This window comes from Acomys russatus, chromosome 27 (genome assembly GCF_903995435.1).
Source record: "Acomys russatus chromosome 27, mAcoRus1.1, whole genome shotgun sequence".
Classification (NCBI taxonomy): Eukaryota; Metazoa; Chordata; class Mammalia; order Rodentia; family Muridae; genus Acomys; species Acomys russatus.
Window position 1 is genome coordinate 25,484,636 of NC_067163.1, and position 24,161 is coordinate 25,508,796.

General features: G+C 41.8%; 1 protein-coding gene across 2 annotated transcripts; it reads right to left on the minus strand.

Moving 5' to 3' along the window:
• Positions 1–550: 550 nt before the first annotated feature.
• On the minus strand, positions 551–19,240 carry Eri1 (exoribonuclease 1). Of its 2 annotated transcripts, none has more exons than XM_051170065.1 (7): positions 18,997–19,240; positions 15,177–15,355; positions 12,066–12,276; positions 9,110–9,193; positions 7,036–7,145; positions 5,198–5,312; positions 551–793 (listed from the first exon to the last, which is right to left on the minus strand). In XM_051170065.1, exons 1-7 carry the CDS (start codon positions 19,090–19,092, stop codon positions 551–553), a joined length of 1,038 nt encoding a protein of 345 aa, XP_051026022.1. In that variant the 5' UTR covers positions 19,093–19,240. The 2 variants fall into 2 exon arrangements, with proteins under 2 accessions (XP_051026022.1, XP_051026023.1); XM_051170066.1 differs by lacking the exon at positions 18,997–19,240 and adding an exon at positions 18,639–18,793.
• Between the last annotated feature and the right edge of the window lie 4,921 nt (positions 19,241–24,161).

Sequence of the window (24,161 nt, forward strand, 5' to 3'; positions counted from 1 at the left end):
TTATATACAAACATGCCGTTTGAAGTACAGAACCTGTAGGATCTGGTACCCACATGGCATTTCTGGAACAAACTCAATAATAACCCTCAACTTCACCTACAGACTTAAAAAAAGTAAAAAGGACCATGTTTTAGATAAAATTCAATGGAAAGATAAACACTACCTTCCAATCCTTTTTACACTGTCAAAAACATATTTAATTTAATGGTGTTAATGTAGAAATTCATCTCAAATTTAGTAAGACATGACATTCAAGGAATAAACCAATAAAACTTCCCATCTTAAAACCAAAGGAACACATCTTGGACACCTTACATTATAAAATTCAGTTCTAAGCAAGAACGGTTACTGTGTAACAAATACTGCTCATATCAAAAGTGCTGGTGGCGAAGAGTTTGGTGTGTCCTCTCCCACAAAATGCTTGCGTACATACCCACCTATCGTAATTGTAGTAAGATCTTAAATGTTTAAGGTGCTTGAAGGTTGCACTACTCAGATTCATTCATCTGCTACTTCATTGTAGCAACAACTGATCCAGATAAAACTGCAGTTACTTTCTACTGTGTGGCATTTGTGGAGCTGGAGCACCCTCTACTGGTAAGGAACAGGACACGCTCATCAACTGTCCTCCGTGTATTTTTTCATTGATTCGAAGTTCGCATCCATCCTGAAGCATCCGAACTGCTATTCTAGCAATATTCTTAGAGTCATCAAGACCACTGTGAGGCCGCCCATCATAATCCATCCCTAATTTTTCAAGCATTATTGTCAATTTGGTTTGGCTTCTGGGAACCTGGAAAATAAACAGCTTAGTAAGTAATTTAGGTACTCTGAACATTTAAATTGAAAAAGAAAAAAACAAAACTAGCACCTATTCTAGTTTTCCCAGAGGAAAGCAATTTAGCTGAGGCATAAAACAAAACCCTCAACATAGCAATTATGAATATGCTCAAGAACTTTAACAAAGAAATGAGTGAACGGCTGAATGAAGACCAGGAAAACATTAACAGATGGATTAAATAATAAAAACGATTCAAGACATGAAAATAGAATCTAAAAGAGGAATAGAATGACTAAGAAGTCAGTGCCGGGCATGGCGGAACGTGCCTTTAAGGCCAGCACTCTGAAGGCAGAGGCTTCTCGGTGAGTTCAAGGCCATTCTGGTCTACATAGTGCATTCCTAAACAGCCAGAGCTACATAGTAAGATCCTGACTCTAAAAAGACTAAAGGAAAAATTAATTTAAAAAATTGAAATGAAAAGCTCAGTAAGTCAAAATAAAAAGCTCAGAGGAACCAAAGTGGAGAAAAGAATTTCAGGCCATGAAAACAGTAAAAAAGAAAAGATAATCAAAGAAAAGGTTAAACCTTAAAAACAAACAAACAAATAAACAAGACAAACAAAAAACCCAGGCACAAAATATCCAGGAAATTGGGGATGAGAGACTACAAAAAGACCAAACCTACAAATAATAGGTACAAAGAAAGGAGAATAAACCTAGGTCAAAGGCACAGAAAACGTTTTTAACAAAATCATAAAAGAATTTCTTAAATCTAAAGAGATGCCCATCAAGATTCAAGAGGCATGTAGAACACTACACACACAGGACCAGAACACAGACTCCCCATGGCACTGTAAGAATCAAAACAAATGTACAGAACTAAGAAAGGACATTGAAAGCTGCAGGCAAAGACCACGTCACATATAAATGCACACAACTAGAGTAATATCTGACTTCTAATGGAGACCCTGAAAGCCAGGGGGCTTAGGCTCATGTACAATCCCTAAAAGACACCAGGCACCAGGGCAGACTACCACACCCAGCTAAATCATCAGTCATAATCTCAGGAAAAAGAAATATGTTTCTTAGAAACTGGTACATAGGTGTGGGTCGGTGTGCCCGTGGGCTAGAGAGCTGGATGCCCATCTCCCAGTCCTAACCGAGGTACTGACCAGTGGGGAGTGAACTGACAATGGGTAATGCTGAGAAGGTGAGCCCACAATGAGGAAAAGGGAGACATTTCCAAGCTGTGGGACAGGGAGGCATGCTAAGACCGAAGCAATCCTCAGTGGTCTCAGGCGGTGAGCTGCTGTTTTGTAATCCAAAACAGTAAAGCGAGGAGGCTGTCACTGAAACCAGACTGACTGAATTCATGAGGGCTGGAGCTGCGTCATGGCTCACTTTTTCCCTTTCAGATATATCTTGAATGTTCTGTAACATTTAAAATATATATGTGTGTATACTTTAAATTCCCAAAATGTGTGGCAAGAAATATCCACAAAAACAGGGAAATTATAAAACATAATCAAAGGACTAAAAAGCCACAACCAAGCCATGTTAAAGTAGCAACAAAAAGCTGGGACCTGATTTAAAAGAAAAAAGGGTGGACAATTGGCAGCACACTCTCCCAAGTGCCTGGTAACTTACTGCTAACGAGGCAGCCTAGTGGAAGGAGCCCTTTGGAGACCTGTCCTTGGGTTGCCTAGCAATGTTAATGATGCACGTATTTTGTGACCCCCAGTCCCATGCCCAGGTTTATACCCCAAGGAAGTGAATACACAAAGGCACCAGAGACACACGCAAGAATGTTTGCAGCAACACTGTTCAGAAAACCCTTAAAGTAGAAAAAACCACTCTCCCTGCACTGCTGCTGCCAAGTGTCATTTTCAATACAGTTTTAAAGAAAAAGCACTTTAAAAAATGAAACTACTTTAGGACATACTTCATCAAAAGATGTTGCAAAGGGAGAAAGATGACACAGGATCTGAGACATGACAGAAAGCAAAGGAAAACTCCCAGTGGGGTTTCAGAAGACTGAAGGACAAACAAGTTAAAACTACAAGAGTAACGGCTCCAAGAAAGTACGCCTGAAAGCCACAGACTGTGAGTACTGAGCAGTGTCAGTTTGCCTCACTGAGTAGCAGATCTCTTGCCAGACAGGGGTCTCGGACAGGCCTACCATCTCAGCACTCTGCAATAGCTGTAGCTCAGCATGAGCTACATGGTGTGGCCTTCACACCACTGGAAGAGGGAGAGAAAGTGGGTTTGTGTGTAGTCTCCATAGTCACAGGCCATAAGCATCCGACAATGACTTGATTATGAGGATGCAAGGGGGACAGGCATCTGGGGGCAGGAGTGTTAGTAGAGCTAAAATACTCTTCACTGTAGCAATTCAACAGGTGTGTCAAATTCAAATACAACATACACATGCAACTGAAAAATGCAAAGGTCTCGTAACACAAAAACAAAACGCAATAAACTCCAATAGCATTTGTCCCACAAGCAATCTATGTATGAATCTCTGCCCAGTAAAAGTAATCCATTAATTGAGAGTAAAGGTGGGAAGAGGAGCTGAAGTTCTGATCAGAAACAATGAAATGGCTTCATTTCTGTAAAAAGAAAAAAAAACACCTTTAAAGAAAATTACAGGGGAAGGCATGACAGCTCAGCTGTTTAATTTGTTGCTCTTGCAGAGCACCCAGACTGGGTTCCCAGCACCCACATGGTGGTTCACAATCATCTCTCACTCTTGAGTTTTTGATCTTAGTCATTCTGATGGGTGTAAGATGGAATCTCAGAGTTGTTTTGATTTGCATTTCCCTGATGACAAAAGAAGTTGAGCATTTCTTTAAGTGTTTCTCAGCCATTCGATATTCCTCTGTTGAGAATTCTCTCTTTAGTTCTGAGCCCCATTTCTCAATTGGGTTATTGGTTTTGGTGGTGTTTAATTTCCTGAGTTCTTTATTTATTTTGGATATTAGACCTTTGTCAGATGTAGGGTTGGTGAAGATCTTTTCCCAGTCTGTGGGCTGTCGCTTTGTTCTGTTGACAGTGCCTTACAGAAGCTTCTCAGCCTCATGAGGCCCCATTTATTGATTGTTGATGTTAAGGCCTGGGCTGTTGGTGTTCTGTTCAGGAAGTTGTCTCCTGGGCCAATGTGTTCCAGGCTCTTCCCCACTTTTTCTTCTAACCGAGTTAGTGTCTCTGGTCTTATATTGAGGTCTATAATCCATTTGGATTTGAGTTTTGTGCATGGTGATAAATATGGACATACTTGCATTTTTCTAAGATCAAAAACTCAAGTGACAACACATGCTGGCAAGGATGTGGAGAAAAGGGAACACTCCTTCATTGCTGGTGGGAGTGGAAACTTGTACAACCACTTTGGAAATCTATCTGGCGCTTTCTCAGAAAACTGAGAAAACAAGACCCAGCTATTCCACTCCTTGGAATATACCCAGAAGATGCTCCAGCACACAACAAGGACATATGCTCAACCATGTTCATAGCGGCCGTATTCATAATAGCCAGAACATGGAAACAGCCTAAGTGTCCCTCAGTAGAAGAATGGATAAAGAAACTGTGGTATATTTACACTGTGGAATACTACTCAGCTATAAAAAACAAGGAAATCCCAAAATGTGTTGACAAATGGATGGAACTAGAAATGCTAGGTGAGTTAACCCAGAACCAGGAAATTGGGATAGATGTGAAGAACATCCTAATGGGACTCTAGGTGAGAGAAGTATGGGAAGATGGGGAAATGGAAGGATCCAGAGGGTCCTAGAAACCTACAAGGAGAACATCAGGACGGGTGGATCTGGGCCCAGGGGTTCTACTCAAATTACTGCACCAACTGAGGACAATACATGCAGTAAACATCAAACCTCTACTCAGATCTAGCCAACGGACAGGACATTCTTCACAGCTGACTCTGCCATGAACTCTAGTGCCCCGTATTTGACCACTTCCCCTTGGTGGGGAGGCCTGGCGGCACTCAGAGAAAGGATAAACAGGCTACCAGGATGAGACTTGATAGCCTATGACCATATAGTGGGGGAGGAGGTTCCCCTCAATCACAGACATAGAGGAAGAGAATAGCGTGAAAGTGCAATGGTGGGAGGATCGGGAGGATAAAAGGGATGGGATAACAATTGAGATGTAATCTGAATAAATTAACTAAGTAAAAAAAAAAAAAAATCATCTCTCACTCCAATTCCAGCGAATCTGACATCTCCTCTAAAAGCAACAGGCAAACATATGGTGCACATACATACATGGCAGGCAAAACACACACATAATAATAAAAAAAATTAAGTCTCAAAAATTTAATACCTATACAAAACTATAGCCAAATATATATGTAAAATAGGACAAACACAATTAAGAGTACAACTAATACAAACAAAATGTTTACCTTGTAAAAGTTTCCATATGACTTTCGAATATTGATCCACTTTTTAGCAAAAGGAGGGTACTTGAGTCTGCTAAGTTGGCACTGGATGTTTAAGAACTTACTCATATCCCAGGAACTTAAAGAGAGAAAAAAATGTGTAATGCAAATGCTATGCTATTACTACAAAAAATATCTTAAGTTGTTCTGTTGGTGCTTTATTTACATTAACTTTCTCATATTCACACAAAGTACTAAGCTTAGAAAGCTTGGTTCCTAGAAAATACTTTTAAGCATTAAAAAGGAAAAAAGTATAGTATTTTCTTTCACAAATCAATTCTTACTAGGCTCATCTTGATTGCTTTTCTGGTTACAATTCTTGTCCAAATTTCTACCTTGCTGAGTTCTTCTGTGTAACTGCTAGGATTACACGTTATATCAAATTAATCATTTTAGTTATGTTCTCTACTAACTCAAAAACAAATTTTAAGGGTTAAAATACAACTTGGCCTGCTATTTCTCCACTACTTTGAAGGCTGCAGCACACAGACCAGCCAGAGCTACAAAGTGAGACCTTGTCTCATAATAAAACCAATCTAGGTTAGTATTGAGTGTGCAATGTAGAAATTGAGCTAATTTAAATGTGGCTTTTCTTGGGCAAAGAGTCATAATAACAGCAACTTCAGGGAGAAATTTTATAAGCCCTCAACTCAGCTATTACAAAATTAAAAACAACTGCGCGCCCTAGGATCCCATGCCTGAGCTGCCTAAATTATTTCTGGAGGCATCAGTTACTATTTTTGCTACAACTCTAATTAAAACAACAACAACAACAATCCATCATATCGATTTTCAATGATCCATCCCAGAATTTAAGATTTTAAAGAATTACCTCTACTGTGATATAAAGAAATGGCTTTCAGTGTTAGCAGGCACACTGTTCATGTTTAAATCAGTAAGTTTTCTAAAGAGCCCCGTCAACACTTTTCTAGATGTCTAATATCAATGATGATGTGGTTAAGTCCCATGTGCATGCCCTGTCTGTGTGAGCAACACCCTGACATAGGAGCACACCCCCACGACATGAACACAACAGAAGCTGTTCACGGCTTTTTCCTTCACCTTTAATGGCGCTGTGGTACAGTGACCTTGGACCACCTATAACCCTTCTCTTAACCCTCCAGACTTTCCTATGTAAGGCTTTCATTTCTCCTCTTTTTCGGGGGATGGATTATAGGTAGATTTTTGAGATAGGGTCTCAACATACAGCCCAGGCTTGCCTCAAATTCACTATGTAGGCTGCTCTTGAACCCCTGACCCTCCTGCCTCCATCCCCAGGTGCAGTGTCCTGACACCCCGCTCTCATTTCCTTTCCATTGAACAAGTAACTCTGGACTTGGCACCACAGGAAGTGTTACGGAAGTCTATTGGGTAATAAGAGGACATGCTCTGAAAGGATTCCAACTTCCTTACAAAAAGATCACCCATCAGACAGTTAAGTCAGCATGGTAGATGGACATCTTAATGGCTGCAAGAGATGCAAAGACCACTGTGAGTGATGATGCCAGGGTGAAACAAAAGCACAGGTGCTAAGATACAGAGCTTCCCATAAGGAAGAAAACATGAACTGGGGCAGACAAAGGGTAAGTCCTCCAAATGAATGGGCAGCCTGAGTAATGGCGGGGGAAGCATGAATGTGTGTAGACTGTGTGGCGATGAGAATGTGACACAGCTGAAGGTCTCTGTGAGCAAACAAATGCCATGACGGACATGGGCTTCCAAGCAAATGTCACAATGGACATAGGGATATAGGCAAAGCTCTTCATTGTTAAAGAGGATTTGAAAAGTACTTCCCGACTTACCCATCTGTTAATATGCAGTATTTGTACTTGGTTCCTAATTCCTTTGACTTCATCCATTCAATTACTTTTTTCAGGACCTGAGGGAAAGCATCAGCTCTGTCGACCTGATCCTGAGGATACAGAGAGTGAAGTTAGCGCAGTTACCACTTGGAGCCCTACAGCAAACCCCGACATAAACTGGAGGGAAGCACACAGTTTGTGAACTGTTCAACTTACTGTGGTCTCCATCACTTAGATCTACTTACCACCTAAATTTCACCTGAGACAATTAAGAAATCATTTAATAGCCAAGAAATAGGGATGGCCTTCAAGTGAGTGTGTAATTCTCCCAAAATTAAGATTTAAGATAGTTGTGGCTTGTCACCTTGACACAGGTGACCCAGAGTTACCTGGGAAGAGTGAACCTCAACGGAAGAACTGCCTGGATCAGAATGACCTGTGGGCAGCCTGTCCGGGAAGTGTCCTGACTGCTGATGCAGGAAGGCCACAACCACTGCGGGCAGAACCATCCCTGTGCAGGTGCCTAGGGAGCCTGCTGTATAAGAAAGCAGGCTGAGCAAGAGCCAGAGAGCAAGTGAGTGAGTGAGGCAGTAAGCACAAGTCCTCCAGCGTCTGCCACCATTTCTGTCCTGACTTCTGTCAAGAATGAACTGTGAGCTCAAAGTATAAGCTGAAATAAACCCTTTCCTCCCACGTTGCTTGTGGTTGCAGTGTTACAACAACTACACTTCCAGCAATGGAAAACAAACTAAAGCACAGATCAACCCCAGTGGCTCTCTCGGTGATAAACTGACTCTTTGGACAGTGGGCAAATATTTTACCTAAGCTACAGCCCCTAAGAATTTTCCCCGTCTCAAACCTTATACTTCTCCACACTACACTGTGCCACAGTATGTGTGTGGCACAGCAGACCACACTGTCACGGGGCTGGACTTTCTAAAATGTCAGCCTGATGCATTTTGTTTGTATCTTATTCTTGCTTTCAGGATCATAGAACCCTTCATGATTTGCTTGCTTCTGTCCAGCTCACGCAGATTCTCGAGAGCCCACAGATTTGAGCCGACCTACACTGAGGTCTGCCTTCCTTTCTGCCCATGATGTATAGAGATTCAGCCCAAGCTCATCATAATGAAGACAAAGGCAGCCTGATCTTCCAACACAGATGTAAGCCCTCTGCACGGATGTCTGCACAATCTAAGAAAGCACTGACCTGTCACTCTTCCTACCCAAACTGTGACCACTGGCTTATTCTGTGTGATCCCCTGACTTACAGACAACTGAAGGAGAAACTGACTAGACAGTAGGCATGAAACTATGTGTGGAGAAGATGAACAAACTAATGAAGGAAGCAAATAAATTAACAAATGCCTACAACTAAAACAGACAAACCCAGAGACTGACCACCAACTGTAAACAGGCATGTTCTAAAGCCTGTCTGTGAGCAGAGCACAGCCGACACGGATACGACTAATGCTCCTTTTACACCAGGAAATCATGATTGCATCATTACAACTTTAGGGGGTGGGTAACAAAAATGCTACCAAGTGTAGTGCTGACTCTTTGGCTCTGACTACTGTTTCTGAGGTACGGGCCTTCCAGTGCTGCCCAAACTGATCTCAAACATCTGTGCTCACGAAAGCCTCCAGGTTCATTATTGCACCCACTACTCTCTCAGCACGTGAGCCTATAGCACACGCCATTGCATCAGCTTTTTGGTTTGTTTTGTTTTTAAATCTTTATCATGGAACAGTGCCTATAGAGGCCAGAAGAGGGCATTGGATCCTGGGTCTGGAGTTACAGTTGTACGTAACCACGTAGGTGGCTGCTGGGAATCAAACCTGCATCCTCTGGAAAAACAGCCAGTGCTCTAAACCCCTGAACCACATCTACAACCCCCTTTGTTGTTGTTTTAATTACAATATGAAAGATTTTTACCAAGCAAGGAAAACAGCACATTAAATTGTTCATAACAATATTTTTTAAACTACCCACAAAGTAAATCACTGATTTAAAATTTAAAATTTGAAATAAACCACCAATAAAACCAACAGAAATTAAAACACAGAATAATCACCTGAGTAATTCCGGTAAGACTGATGCAGAAATCTGAAAGCTTCCCATTAACCTCTGGCCTCACATACTGCTGAAATGTGTCTTCCTGTAGGGCAAGGACAGGAGTGAAAGTGACAGTACAGGACACAGACACAACAAATCCAACCACATCAGAACTGTATAGCTACTCAGAGCAGATCACTGCAGAGTTCCTAAGGAGAACATCCTCCAACAAAAAACGCTCTGATATTTAAATGTGAAGACACGGCTTATTTTGGGTTTTAAAAACAAAAGTGTCTGAAAGCAAGCCTTCAAACCAAAGCTGAGGTAAACATTTTTTTTTGCCACATAAAATGTTGATAGTGGCCACGTGGATGCTAGGAATAGAACCTGGATCCTCTTGAAGAACAGCCAGTGCTTGTAACCACTGAGTCATCTCTGCAGGAATAAGAGATTAGTATACACTGATCTTAGCATACAACAATCTGTTAAGCAGATGTTTAATGAAAATTGAAAGGAAAAAAGGAAAAAAAACTCAGCAAAGAACATTTTAATTTCAAAAGTTAAATGTTCTTCATTTACCAGTTTGGTTTTTCAGCAATTATTTTAGTTAGTTGGATGTTATAAATATACAAAGTCTATAAACGTTCTTGTGAGGTATCAATACATTGTTTATAACTTAATCATTACTTGGGGGTTTTGTGTTGTCCAAGGCAAGGACTCACTATGTAGCCTTGGCTAACCCTGAACTCATCATGTAGACAAGGTTAGCTCTACCTGTCTCTGCCTCCAGAGTGTTGGGATTAAAGGAGCAAACAGGCACACTCACCTTTAATTTATTAATTTTTTAAACATCTTAAATTTATTTATTTGTGAACATATGTGTGGACGTGCAAGTACCACATCACAAATGTAGAGGTCAAAGGACAACTTGGGAGTCATTTGTCTTCTCCTACCATGCAGGCCCTCAGCCTAGGCAACAAGTACCCCTTGAGCAATCTTGCCAGCCCCACTGTTTGTAACTTTAAATAAAAATCTGTCAAAGGCGTAACTGCCTTTGGCATTACAATCAGATAATACTAAATACACCACAACAAACAATGACATAAAGTTACACAGAGTCTGCTTGGTGGTGAGCACCTTGAATCCCAGTACTGAGGAGATGGAGGCAGAGGGATCTCTAAGTTCAAATCCAGAACAATGTATATAGTGAGGTCCAGAGCCAAGGCTACATAGTAAAACCCCATCTTAGAGGGTGAGGTGGGGGTGAGGGTGGGATGTGGGACTACTTCCAACAACATGTTATACAGGCCTTTTAAAGAAAGAGTGGCCTGAGGAAGAAGGTCCACAAACAATGGCTCCATCCCTAAATGGGATAAACAGATGAGCTTTACTTAAAGGTGAGACCTACAGCTCTGTGGGGCTCTGGGAGGGGACTAGCTGGATATCTGCTGGAGAATGGTTGGCATTCTTGAGAAAAGAGAAGCAAATTGGTATAGCCGGAATGGACTGAGTGCAAAAATGAGTATAGAAAAACAGGAGACAACCCGAGGGAAGAGGAGGAGAGACCATGCATGCAATATTTAGAATACATTTTTTTATTTAAAGTTAAATCAGGAGTCAAGGCAAGGTTTTGAAAGGGTTCCTTGGGCCACTATGTTGAAGCTGGCTGGTAACCAGGATGGAAATACTGACCAACTAGATGAAGAATTAAGCAGGCCACAGAAACAGTAAGATCGTGCCTCAACGAGTGGAGCAGAGAATCAACTCACCAAGTTGTCCCCTGACCTTCCCTCATGGGCACAACACATGCACCTTTATAAACTTTTAAAAGAGAACACACAGCTTAAAATCGATTGCAGTGAGCATAAGAGAGGAGAGGAAGGAAACCAATAAAGACAGAAAAGCGGATGTGACGAATATGAAGAGTTTTTCCATAAATAAGAGGGTGGCCGGCAGTACAGTGGAATAAAATGACGGTTTTCTTGTGGGGGGACAGCGTGTGATGAGAACACATCAGACGGCAACAGATCCTAATGTCTCAATGAGGGAAAGACAGTGCCAAATCAGTGCCCTGAACTGAGAGAAGAAATGACATCATGAGTTATCCAAGGCATCTGCCTTCACAGCTGCCATTTTTCCTTTTCATCTGACTACAAATCTGTTTTGGAGAAAGCAGATTTAGAAATGGGCTGGATTATGCAGGTGGCACAAAGAGTAAGAGACCCTGTATCACATGGGGCGAGGGGAGACTAACTCCTTAAAGCTGTCCTCCAACGGAGGGGGAGAAGAACGAAACTACAGAGGCTTTGAACAGAAAAGCTACGTATTACCACGTTCAAGGCCTTGCTGTACTTAACAAATAGATTGATGAGGCATTTTGATATCTCCTTACTCAGTTTTATAAGGTAAAAAGTATTATTTCGAGGAGTTCATTCTACGATGTCATGAACTAACAATGCAGTGCCAATAATTACCTAGGACATATGTGTGGCTTGGAAATTAAGGTTTAGCTGTTTCCTCCATGAATTAAGCACTTAATTGCTAGAAACTATCCTCTACTCTCACTGCACATCAGAACCACCTAAGGAACTTGAAGAAACTATGTTGATGCCAGGGCCCCTCACAGAACTAGATTCTTCTCTCTGGGACCAGCACCAGGCACCACTTCCCTAGAGAATGGTATCTACTCAGATGTTCTAAATAACAGAAAAAAAAAAAAAAAAAAAAAAAAGCAAAAACAACAACAACAACAACCCACAATTTTAGGTCTGGAAAAGAAGAAAAGCAGTTCCTGGAATTGCTTCAATATGGTTTTCCTATTAGCCATGCAGATACAGAGCTTACCACAATATGCAAAAATCTCCTTTTACAGTTCTGTTGTCTAGCTAAAACAGCAAACAAGAGCTCCTGGCTTACTAATGACCACCAGAATAGTTGCTACTAAAAATAAAATGAAAAGGCAGCAATTCACTTACGATTTCTAAGGTGTGTGTATTCAAGAGAACAACAGGAAACTCAATGATTTCATGGATGAACTCGGCTGGGTTTCCCTCTTCACACGTAGCTTCGAAGTCAATAATACAGATGTAGTCGTAGTAACTGTCCACACAACTGCTTTCTTTCAACATCAACTTCTGCTTCTTGTAGTAGTTTTTCAGTCTCTTCTTTAGAACATCCTTGACTCCTCTAAAAAAAAAAACATAAGATCAGATAAATGTTAGTCAAGTCACAACTCCTGAAGGCCGGCACACAGCTGCAGCCACAGCGTAACTGACAAATGCTAGCCAAACAAATATAAGGAAAGAAAAACTCAAAGCTAAGTTAGGAAAAAGCCAATGAAAACAAAATGCTTTTAATATGACAAAATCTTCCTTCACAAGGTATTTTCTTCATTGTCCTAGTATTTTAAGCCATAGCCTTGCAGGTACACCTAACACTGCCCTGTATGGTAAGTCATACATGATATAAGAACTGAAGCTAACAGGACAAACTGTAATGTTGAGTAAGAAAATTTGGATGAATCAAACACTCTGTACTCTTTCTTCTGGCATTCAAAGGGTTAGACAACTAAACAAATAAAAAATTCTTAAGAGTATGAAAGCATTATGGCCCAAAGTTCAATGTCTTACGGCTACTTTAAAAGTAAGGGAGGCCATCCCACCCTAGAGCATGCTCTAAGGGATCACTATCATACTTAGTAAGAATCTGACTAAACCTAGGTTGTTCGATTTCTTGGTCACATCGCCAATCAGTGACTTAACACTTATATGTTTTAAGCTCTTTGCTTTCCTTCTTAAACTGCCACATAAGCACTGAATAAGAATCCTACCTATGAAAACAACAACCAACCAGTTGCTTGCTTTAAGATAAAATATTTTATTGTTTTCTTTCTTTTGAGACAGTCTCCTATGCAGCCCCAGCACTGGACAGCCCAGGCTGGCTTTACATGCAGACATCCTCCTGCTTCTGCAGTCTCCCAGGTGCTCAGACTGAAGGTGTATACTACCATGCTTTGTTTTAGTGTTATCTCTAAACCTTACCAAACCTAGAAAAGCCCCTCAACCCTGTTCATGATACTGAGTCACCGGTGAGATGTAACCAAATTATTTTAATTAATTTCTTTTATCTCATTTTATTTACTTACTGTTTCTCTAAAGAAATGGCAGTACAAATCTGATGGTGGCACAAACACTGAACTAACTGCCCAGAGTATAAGCTCTCCTCTCTCACATCGACCTTGCTCTGCATATCTCAACAGGTTGTCCTCAATCTTTCTACTATGACTTCTCTTAGTTTCTCGGGCTATGGCAGAGGCTGCCATGATCATAGCCAACAGCACACTGCTTCACCTCACTTAAGAACTGAGCACTAAGGCAGGCATGGTGGCGCACGCCTTTAATCCCAGCACTTGGGAGGCAGAGGCAGGAGGATTTGATTTGAGGCCAGCCTGGTCTACAGAGTCCAGGACAGCCAGGGCTATACAGAGAAACTCTTGTCTCAAAGAACCAATAAATTAATTAAAACAAAACAAAACAAACAAACAAAAAGAAGTGTGTAGATCATCTTCAGTGGCTTCCTTCTGTTTCAAGGTAAAAGAAGACTTGAGCATAGGGTTCCTTCACTTGCTTCAACTTACCATTTTCAGTATCACTGTCAAACATTCCTTCTCCCCACAGCATGCTGCTACACCATAAGCTATGATTCTACAGCATTGTGTGCCATAGTCTAAATAATGTGGCATGCCTTTGAATTCTTTTAATTGTACAACAAAGAAAGAACATCTGATGGAAAACACACAAATAGAATAGAAATTACAAGGTTTTTTTGTTTAGTTTTTACCTTCTTTTTGCCTGAAATATGCTCCTTCCTTTTCCTATTTGGTATAGTTTAACCATCGCATTTCTGAATTCCTGTTACAGACACACTGCTTTGTACCCTCAGCTGTGCTTGGCCAGAACCCCAATACCCTGACAACACTAATTGTGACATTTGTGTGTTTTCACAAGACTGAGATTTGCAGAGTGGGGGGAATGTATCTGGGTTTATACCTTTATAGCACCAGTGTCTAGTGTAGTGCTTAGAGTTCAATACAGGCTTGTTGAATAAATGTATAAACACACATCTAGACCTCTAGCTCCCATGCAAGCCAGGAGTAAGCAACTGATCTTCACACCTGGGAAGAACAAAAATTTTCTCAGACAATCTTCTGTAGGCCACAGGTTGTGTACTTTCATAACAGAAAGAATCAAGAGAAAATACAGTAAAAACATTCTTTAAAATTACGATAGAGATGATCCGGAAGGGCAAACAGGTAGGTGTTCTTTTGAAAAGTGGCACAGTTCTATCTGGAAACGAGTGGAGGCCGTCACTTAGAAGGAAGAATTCTGACTGCCCTGAAACAATGTTTTCAACTATTATATACAGCCAGTTTGCTTTTCCTTGATGTTTATTAAACACTATGCATATTTTTGGATGCTAAAAGCCATTCTTGCCACATACCTCAAACTTTTAAAAAAGTAAGTGGGCAGAGTTTTGAAAACTACGGTACACTTTCTCACTCAATACAGGTGAACGTGATGGACACTGTCAGTTACTTTAGAAACTAAAACAGTGACTGACCATAAGTGAATGATTTCTACCTGATTTCAGACAAGCCTCCTTCATAAAATCATAAGTAACTAAGGAGAAATGTCTTCTATCGTGCCAACCAAATAAGCAACTATAAAGCAAAATTTCCAAGACCAGCATGGTGAAGCAAGCCTGTCATACTGCACCCAGGAGGCCGACAAGGAAGGCTGTGTGCTCGAGGCCAGCTCAGACTACATGAGACCTTCTATCACAAGTAAAACTTAAGTAAACACACTTGCTACAACAGATATGACTATACAGCTATACACTGATGGTATATTTCTAAAATATTCACAAACTTTGATTCGGAGACCTTCTTTTAACATCTAAAGGAGTGCAATGGAATTGCATGCCAAGATTGACGCTAAAGAATATAAATTACAGCCATGATCTGAATTATCTCATGGAAGGAAATTTTTAAGTATTTAAGTAACAAGTTAAAAATTAGTTATAATTACCTTGTTTCAAGCTTAAATTCTGAAAGTTTAGCTCTGAGTTCCTCCTTACTCATTCTGTTAATACAACCATTTGCCATTGCAATCTCTTTGTAAACTGGGTCACTGAAGTCACTTCCGTTGGAGGTAATGAACTTAGATCCATCTGTTTCTTTGCCATCAAGTCTACATCGCTGCTTTTTCTATGAAAAGGGGGAGAGAGGTGATTTATAATTAGTGCAAATAAATTTTTAAAGATGCAAACTCCTAAAGGTTCTACATTCCACAAGTACAGTGAGAGGTTTCCCCATGGTGCCAGTGGAGGAGGGCAGGAAGATGAAAGATGTGCTTCCAATATAATTGGCTCCACACTAGTCTGAGTCATGAGATTCCTTTGAAGCTAAGTAAAAAGAGGACAGATACTAGACTCAGAGCCATTGCAGGTAGCAGCTGACTATTTACTAGCAGCATGGCCTTGGGCTATTAGCCTCTGATCTGCAGTTCCCTCACCTATACAAATATAATTGTCCCAGATGGTATTTGGTAATAATAAACAGTATTTAGGTAGTATTTATTCTAAGTATGAGATTGTATGAGCGGACTAGCTACTAGTAAACGGTGATTTTCCTTATGATCATCATCCTGTAAAGCTGATCACAAACAACGCCCCCAAACTTAGGAATAGGCCATTTAAGTGACCATTTACATCACTGTGCACATATGAATCAGTAACTTCCTGAGAACTTTTTAGCCTGGCTTTATTTTACAAAGTAACAGAACCAGCCTTAAAGGAAAAGATAACGTGGTAGTCCAGTCCTAAGACTTCCTAGCTCTTGAAGCAAACAAATGCCTCTGTTTCAAAGCTCACAATTTAGGACACCTATTGTATCAGTTATTCGAATCTACAATGTTGCCTTCCTGTCACACGACTCCATTCTATTTTCCTCTTATGCAGACCTAAAGCAAACACACTAATTTCTATGGAATTTTTAAACTTAATTATTTTCTATATGCAGTGCTACAAATATAAGTTATGTTTTCAGAACTGTCAAAAAAGTTTACTATTAACATATTAATGTGTATTTACTTGGTCATAATTCACTACACAGTCCCCAAGTGAACTTTATTACTTATGGAATAAAGAGGAATCCCTGGCTTACAAATGATCTGGAAGGACCAAGGATTAGCTCCCACTCTCAGCTTTCAGATCACTGTGGCAAACCCTGTAGCGTACTGCTAGGCGCTGTGCTAGTGCTCACTGCTTTGAGAAATTTCAATGCATGAATTGTTCATGAGCAGGAATAACCTTGTCAAAAATGCACATTACGAAACAAAGACCTTACTTTATAAATTAACACACGCTTATACAAATGTTTTTAAGATTACACTGCACTTTGACCAAATAATTAGCTTTCAGGAATACTTAAATTCCTCCTTAGACATTATCAGGATAATTTATTCTTTATATTTAAACTCACAATGAGTTTTAAGCTTCATCTTTATTCTTTGCTCATGTAACAAAACTGTCAACATTAAAGAATACTTTTTAACCAAAATTGACATTTTAGTTAATATATACAAATTCTCTTGACTAAATCCATTCTCTGATATACTTAGAAGAATTTTTATCTAAAATCTATAGCTTCAAAAACTTGCCACACAAACACAGCTATTCTCGACATATAAATGATGATTCTACATTTACTTCCACTGTCAAGGCCCAACTCCAGCCTTGATTTTGTGAAAACTGTTTCTTCCCAAATTTCAGGTATACACTACAAGTTCTCAAGGTGTGTGTGTTGGGGGTGGTGGTGGTGGGGAGAATAAACCTACAAAGGAACAGGAGATATTCAAAACCCTACAAGCAGGATTATCTGCAAATACACATTCCTTTACTAGATTAACACCCAAGATTAGCACTAACATGTACTCCAGCCTCTATATCCATCTGTCAGGTCACACAAGGGCCTGGCCAGAAGAGATGGAGATGGAGTCACAGCACGGGAAGACTCATTTTCATGGAATCTTGACATTCTGTAATTTTTAGGTACCCAATTAAGTTTCTATTATTATAAGCAAGACATCCTTTTACACTATTGAAAAGGATCATGAGCTTCTACGCTTATTTGCTACACAGTAGAGAAATACTTTAGTGTGGAACTTAAGGACAAGTCTGCACACTTTCCTGAATAAAAATAAAAGTATCTCATAAAACTGCTCTTCTTTTTCTAGTAGAAAGGGGTTCTCTATCTTCCCCTTTGAAAGCCTTTTTAAAAGGAACACAGCCTACTTGGTTCAAAGTTTTATAAAGTAACTAGAAAGCAACCACTTGCAAACAAAACCTTGTTTCCACAATCTTACTGCCAAAAACTATGCCTACCTATTTACAAAAAGAAAAGCTTTGCATCTGCACACTGAAACAAAAGTGTCCAAACATTAAAATGCTTCTTCTTTCCTTCTATTGGGTGACATCAACCGCTGAAATTAGAGATAAAATTTTACTACTTAAATCTCAAAAACAAGAAGAAACTTTGTGTGGCTGAAATCATGGGGGGAGAAATGATGCAAGTATTAAGAGCACTTAACAAGGTTTTTTAGCAAATAAAACCCTCTAGAAATCAATCTAAACCCAGACCCAGCTCTCCAAAGCACTCTATCTCAACGTTTCAGGAATTTGAAAGACAAGAATATTCGACTTCTCTTATAAAAAGCAGCTTAGCAAATTAGCTTTAAAACAGGCTTAGATGGTGTTATTGACAGCATGTATTAGAATGAAAGAGGTGTCTTTCCAGAGAAGGCAAATGGGAGAGCTTCTTTCAGCCTTAACTACCAACGTAATTAAGGGAATAAAATGAAGCTGTAAAGATCCAGAGAAGCACGCCCAGGACACTGGGAACCCAAGATCCTTTAGGAAGAAAACCCTCCTCTACAAAAGGACACAAGAAAGGCAGAGTGGGCAGCAAAGAAAAGATATGCAATTCGAAATGTGCAAAGGCGGCAGGGGCAACCTGAAGAAGGCACTGAATGAGCGGAGCAAGCCAGACACACTTAGACTGCTAAAAGATCACTCTAGAGACCTGAGAGATACTTAACCATTAAGAGCAATTTCTGCTCTTCCAATAGGATCGAGTTCGGTCCCCAACATCCATATCTAACCTCCTCTTCAGGTCTTTGCAGGCATCTGCACACATGTGGCACCCATTTGCACACATACACATTAAAAAAAGAAAATTTTAGGGCTATTTTGACCACTACACGGAGGTGTAAATAGGAAGAACAAAAGCAATAGGAAGCCTCTCCTGACATTTTAGTTTTGAGCCTAGCCTTTCACGACCGAGCCATCTCTCTAGCCCTGCGAATACCCTGGATTTCTAGTGCTCAACTCCTATTATGAAACATCAACGGGTTTTAGAATCTCGCTCAACAAACCGGCCTCGCTAGCTAACACTAATCCATCAAGATGAGTAAGTCTGGAGAGCGTCTTACAATCTTGCCGCTGTCGTGAGAATGTACCAGCCGGGTACCAAATTACTTAGAAAGCGGTTCCTGGCTGGGTTCTGGGTGAGACAGTAAGGGACCGGGGAAAGACGGAGAGACCTCGGAAACGGGTGCAGATGGCAGTGGGTCGGTCTGGGGCTGGGAAGGCGCAGGAGCTAACTCAGCCAATCAGCGCCGCGAAGCTGACGGAACGGCAACGCGCCGGCCGAATGTTTACGCAGCATTCTCACTCGGAACTTCCCGCCCAACCTCCTCCTCCTCCCTCAAGCAGAGGGTGCTCGCCCCGACAGGGATGAGGCGGGCTAGGGAGCGAGCGAGGCAGCCCCGCGCGAGCATCCTCACTCACCTCCACGCTCAGCGGCCGGGACTCCTCACACTCCGGCCGCGGCGTCTTCTGCTGCGCCGCGTCGCCGCCACGATGCCGGTCCCGCTCGTCCTCCATGCCTCCTCTCGCGGCGGGAAATGGCCCCTGACGCTCGCTGTCACTCCACGGAGCCGCCGCGAAGCTGCCTTTCTCCCTCGAAAAACTACCGCGCTCGCGTTCCCGCGGCGGCGGCTACACAAACTCCGCCGGACGCCTCCTACTTCCGGGAGCGTGGGGCGTCGTCACGCCGCGCAGGCGCAGTGGGCGGGAGGCACGCGCGCGCTGTAGAGACCGCGGCGGGAAAGAGCCGGAGTGTAGAGCGCTGTGGGTAAGTGGGCGCAGATATCCCGCAGTTTCAAAGATGGTAGTATTAACTGTGCTGTGCCCATTGCCTAGGACGCGCATGTGAAGCTGCCCTAATTAGTGTTTGCTGCAGGTTGTAAGGACTTTACCCCAGTAGTTTAAAAATTCATTTGTTTTCATACTGCTTTGAAAACGGCCGGTGTTGGCTTTGCCCTTCTGCAGATGCATTCCTCATGTCTAGACAGCGCCGGTTTTCTCTCGGCCATTTACACTCTTAAGTCTACAGGATTTCCCTCTTGCTGTTGCTGTTTGGCATTCGGTTACTTTTTCAATCACTTCATTCAGGGAAAGTTTTATTCATTATTCCTCACCCCACCCCCACCCCCGCCTCCTTTGCGTTCATGGGTGTTTTAACCTGCACGCTTGTCTGCACTGCGTGTGTGCAGTACCCGAGGGAGGGAGTACAAGAGGGCATTGGGTCCCCTGGGATGGGAGTTAGGATCAGTTGGGCACTGCCATGTGGATGCTGGAGTTGCAAATGCTTTTGAGAGACAAAGAAGAAACCACCACTCCAACGGAAGTGTCCCGCAAGGCAAGCTTTACCCTTGATCAAGTGGGTAAGCTCACAAGAGTGAATACACAAAAGACAAGAAGTGCGCTTGGGGTTTATTCTAACTTAGGTAGTGGTTGTGTCTCTTCCTCCTTGCTTGAGAACCCATCTCACAGTCTTGTTCAATTGACTAGTCTGAAAAGAAATGGAGGAAGGGGAAAGGTCACCAGGCGGTCAGATTCCTAGAATAAGAGAGCAGTTCTCTTAAACAATGTTTCTTCTCAATCTGGAGAATTGAAACCTTTGCAGAAAAGTTTTACAAGGTGGGGGGAAACGAAAAGATTTTAATTCTTTGTCCTAAACACAAGTTTCACAGTATTCATAGCAAAGCCTCATATTTGATTTTTTTTTTTTACACTGAAGATTAGACCAAGGCCTCTGGAAAAGCCACCTCTCCAGTCCCAAATACTGCTTGTTTCTTTTTAAAATATTTTATTTTCTTCTATGTGCATGAGTATTTTGCCCACATGTACATCTGTGTACACTGCGTGCGTGTGAAAGGCCAACAGAAGCCCAAAAAGAGGTGTGAGAACCCTTGGGATTGGAGTCACAGGTGGTTGTCAACTGTCATATGGGTGCAGCAAGCTGAATACTCTTCCCCTGCAGAGCAGCAAGTGCCCTTAACTTCAAAGCCATATTTCTAGGCTCTTCATTGGTTCCTGAAGTGTAGCGTTTCTCTAATTCTTTTCTATTTGGGGCTCATAATAGATATTCACATTGTGCTTCTGCCTTTCATGTCCTTCCTTCTTTTCTAGTCCCCAGACTATTAGGTAGCTACTCAGCTAGCTGGCTTGAAGGTCATTGAGGATAGACGCCTCCCCACTTCATAATCAGCTGCTTTTAAGATCAGAAACTGAAACTACAGGACTGTGGTTTCTAGTCAGAAGAGAGGAACCTGAATTGTGTCTCTAGATTACTATCTACCTAGCCTGAGGCCTTAGGGTAAAGAACAACAGCACTTCATTGTTGTCTCTTAATCCAAATAGGCCTGTCAATCACCAGGGCAAGGGGGCAGGGAAAACAAGTCCCCTAGAAAAGCTGCCCATTCTAGAGACTAGAAATAGTATAAAACATAGCAAAAACAGTTTTGCACTGTGGTCTCTTTGGCCTTTATCCAATCTCACCCATTAATAGTACGTCCTACATAATGGTGCCTTTGGATATTGACCACACACCTTGAGAATGCTCCATTTACTCTTTAATCATCCTGGGCTGAGGGAGACAGCTCAGTGGTTGGGAGCATATATTGCTCTTGCAAAAGACTGAAATTTGCTTTCAAGCACCCACATTGGATGGCTCGAAGGTGCCTGTAGCTCTAGCTCCAGGGGATCTGACAGTGACACCACAAATCATCAACAACATCTCTCTACACTATACTTTGTTTCCTCTGAATTCTTTCCACAGATGTCCCAAAGACCAGGGAGCCAAATGGACTCCAGAGTGACATTTAGAAAGACCCCTAATCTGATTCTACAAATCCCTACCTTGGGGTTGTTGATATGGCTCGGTGGGGGAAGGGAGCCACAAATTTCTACCTTATTACTTGGCTGTTTCTGCCTGCTATTTTTCTTATTTATTAAAATTTTTTTGTGCCTTTTTTTTTTTAATTGAGCCAAACAATAACTGGGAGATGTTCTGTTGACTTACTTCAAGTATTTGGTCCCATAAGAAAGGCAATCATGAGACCATATTGAGTGAAAAAGACTAAATGGAATTTAAAAGATGGGGAAAGCCACATCCTAGAAGCAGTGATGGGTGTTTATGCATGTGCAAGGGAGGGTGGCTGTCTTGAATAAGTCCACAGTGCTACCTGTAGCAGGACTCCCACTTTTTTGAGGCCAAAATGCATAACAGAGTCCTCGCTTCTCAGAACTTCCTTTCCAGTTTTTGCTTGTTTTGGTTTTGAGACAGAATCTCACTATGTATGTAGCCCAGGCTGCTTCAGCCTCCCTGGTACAAGGATTCCTCTTCCATTTTAAAACGGTCTCTCTCCCTTTGCCTTCACAAGTAGAGGCAGGTCTTAGTTACCTTTTTCTGTTGCTGTGATTAAAAAAAACCCAAAAAACAAAAACAAAAAACAAACAAACAAAAAAAACCAGCAAAAAAATCCAAACCTTGGTGAAAGCAATTTCGGGAAGGAAGGGATTCTCTGGCCTCACAGTTTGAGGCTGTGGTCCACCACGTCAGGATAGTCAAAGTGACAGCATGAGCCTGAGGCAGCTGGTCTTAGTGCATCTCTAGGAAGAGTACATTGAGTCAGGTGCTTGCCTGATTCTTTCTTTTCATGCAGTCCAGGAACAAGCCTTTGAAGTGGCACACTTAGGGTGACTCTTCTACCTCAGTTAACCTAACCTACACCATCCCTCACAGGCACACCTAGAGGATTCTCCCATGGGTAATTCTAGGTCCTACCAAGTCAGCAATCAAAATAAGCCACCAAACCTTATTCTTATGAATGAAATTTTTTTAAAAAGGCTTTTTTTTTCATCTTTTTAATTTTTGAAATTACAATATAATTATGTCACTCCCCCTTTCCTCCCTCCCCTCCCCCCACCCCGCTCTTCCTTCCTCCACCTTCCTCTTAAATTATGGCTCTGTTTCTTTAATTGTTGTTGTTGATGATGATGGTGGTGGTGGTGGTGTGTAGTATTCCTAAATATATACATTCAATATGCTCAGTCTGCTAAAGCTACATTTTAAATACCATTTCAGGGTTGACCACTTGGTGTTCGATAACCAACTTTCCCAAGGAGAAGACTATTTCTCCTGGTCTCAGTATTCCTCATTTGCCTGTGGTTCCTCATCTAGAATCGAGACTCCATGAGATTTTTTTATTCCATGTTACCATATTTATTACTGTCATCCTTGTTCAAGACTTACTTAGGCAGCCATGTGCCAATGAGGCTTTGTGGGTCTAGCCTCTTTGACATTTCTAGGAGATGAAATCTCACAGCAAACTTCCTGATCCTATGGGTCCTAAAAACCTTTCCATCCCCTCTTCTGCTCTGAATCCCCAGCCATAGGTGCAGGAGTTGCATGGTATATCTATCTGTTAAGCTGGGGACCCTAAAGTCACTTGTTCTCTGCGTTTTGATTGGTTGCAGTTTTCTCTGTTGGAAGCAGACCTCCTTTCTTTGAGGAGGTGTGAGACCTATACTTATCAGTGGGTATAAGGATAAATATTTAGGATGTAGCTAGGAATTGTGCTGGCTTAGAAAAGTGGCAGTTGCAGTTTCTCTTCCAAGCCCCATCACTTTACTAGTCCTGAGTAGTTGTCTGGGTTTGCAGTACCAGGCATACTTTCCCTCTTGATGAGTGGGTCTTCAGTGGAATTAGAGAGCTGTTGGATACCACTAAGGTTTGTATGCCACTCCTGTACCCTTGTGGATATTGTGTCATGAAGTTGTGTGTGTGTGTGTGTGTGTGTGTGTGTGTAAGAAACATCAAACTACTTGGAAAATTATAGGTTTTCTCTGACTGCAAATTCTATGCAGGTGCACTTAGAAAATTAAGAAAATATAAGTGGCTCACATCTTTAAATATCAGTATGCAAGGTGGGGAAGGAGGCAAAGATGGGGAGTTCCTGGGAATTCAGAGCCTAGTCTAGTCTACATAGTGAGTTCCAGGCTAGCCTAGGCTATATAGACCATGTCTAAAGAACAAAACAAAACAAAAAAGAAAGAAAGAGAAAGCTATCTTTGTCCCCTCATACTCCTCCTCCTTTGATCCTTGAAGGGGAGAACTGGCCTTGAGGTCATGAGAGCTGGAGTGCCATCCTTGCCTCTCACTGGCTACAGCACTTGGAAGATTGGGCCCTGCACCTCAAGGGCAGCACAGTGGAGCTGGCCATGGTGGTGAAGGTGCAGGTGAGCTTACCACAGGACATGAGAGCTGGAGAGCTGGTCCTGCCCCTTTCTGGCTGCAGCATTGGGTGAGCTAACTGGGGCAGTGCTAGAAGGTTTACCCTGGTGGTGTGGGTGCAGGAGACCTAGCAGGCTGACCAACTCAGCTACCTTCCAGGCCCAGATCCAGTGCTTTGAGTTGGCCCATCCCAACATCTACCCATCTATGATCTGCTGGTGTGTGAAAGGCCTGTTCCTGCAGATCCAAAGCCTCAGGATCTCCATGACACAGAGCTACAACAGACTATCTGAGAGAAGTCCCAGTGAGGATCCAGTATTGATGGAATAGCAGAAGCCAAAGGCCTCAAACTAGACCATTGACCCTTTTGAAA

What these genes read in the sequence shown, in the direction of transcription:
- Eri1 (XM_051170065.1), bottom strand. Translation starts at nt 19,092, where the DNA reads ATGGAGGACGAGCGGGACCGGCATCGTGGCGGCGACGCGGCGCAGCAG. An exon ending in GTCTTACCGGAATTACTCAG is followed by an intron (nt 7,146 to 9,109) that starts GTGATTATTCTG and finishes CTGTATCCTCAG; the next exon opens with GATCAGGTCGACAGAGCTGA. An exon ending in CATATGGAAACTTTTACAAG is followed by an intron (nt 794 to 5,197) that starts GTAAACATTTTG and finishes TTTATTTTCCAG; the next exon opens with GTTCCCAGAAGCCAAACCAA.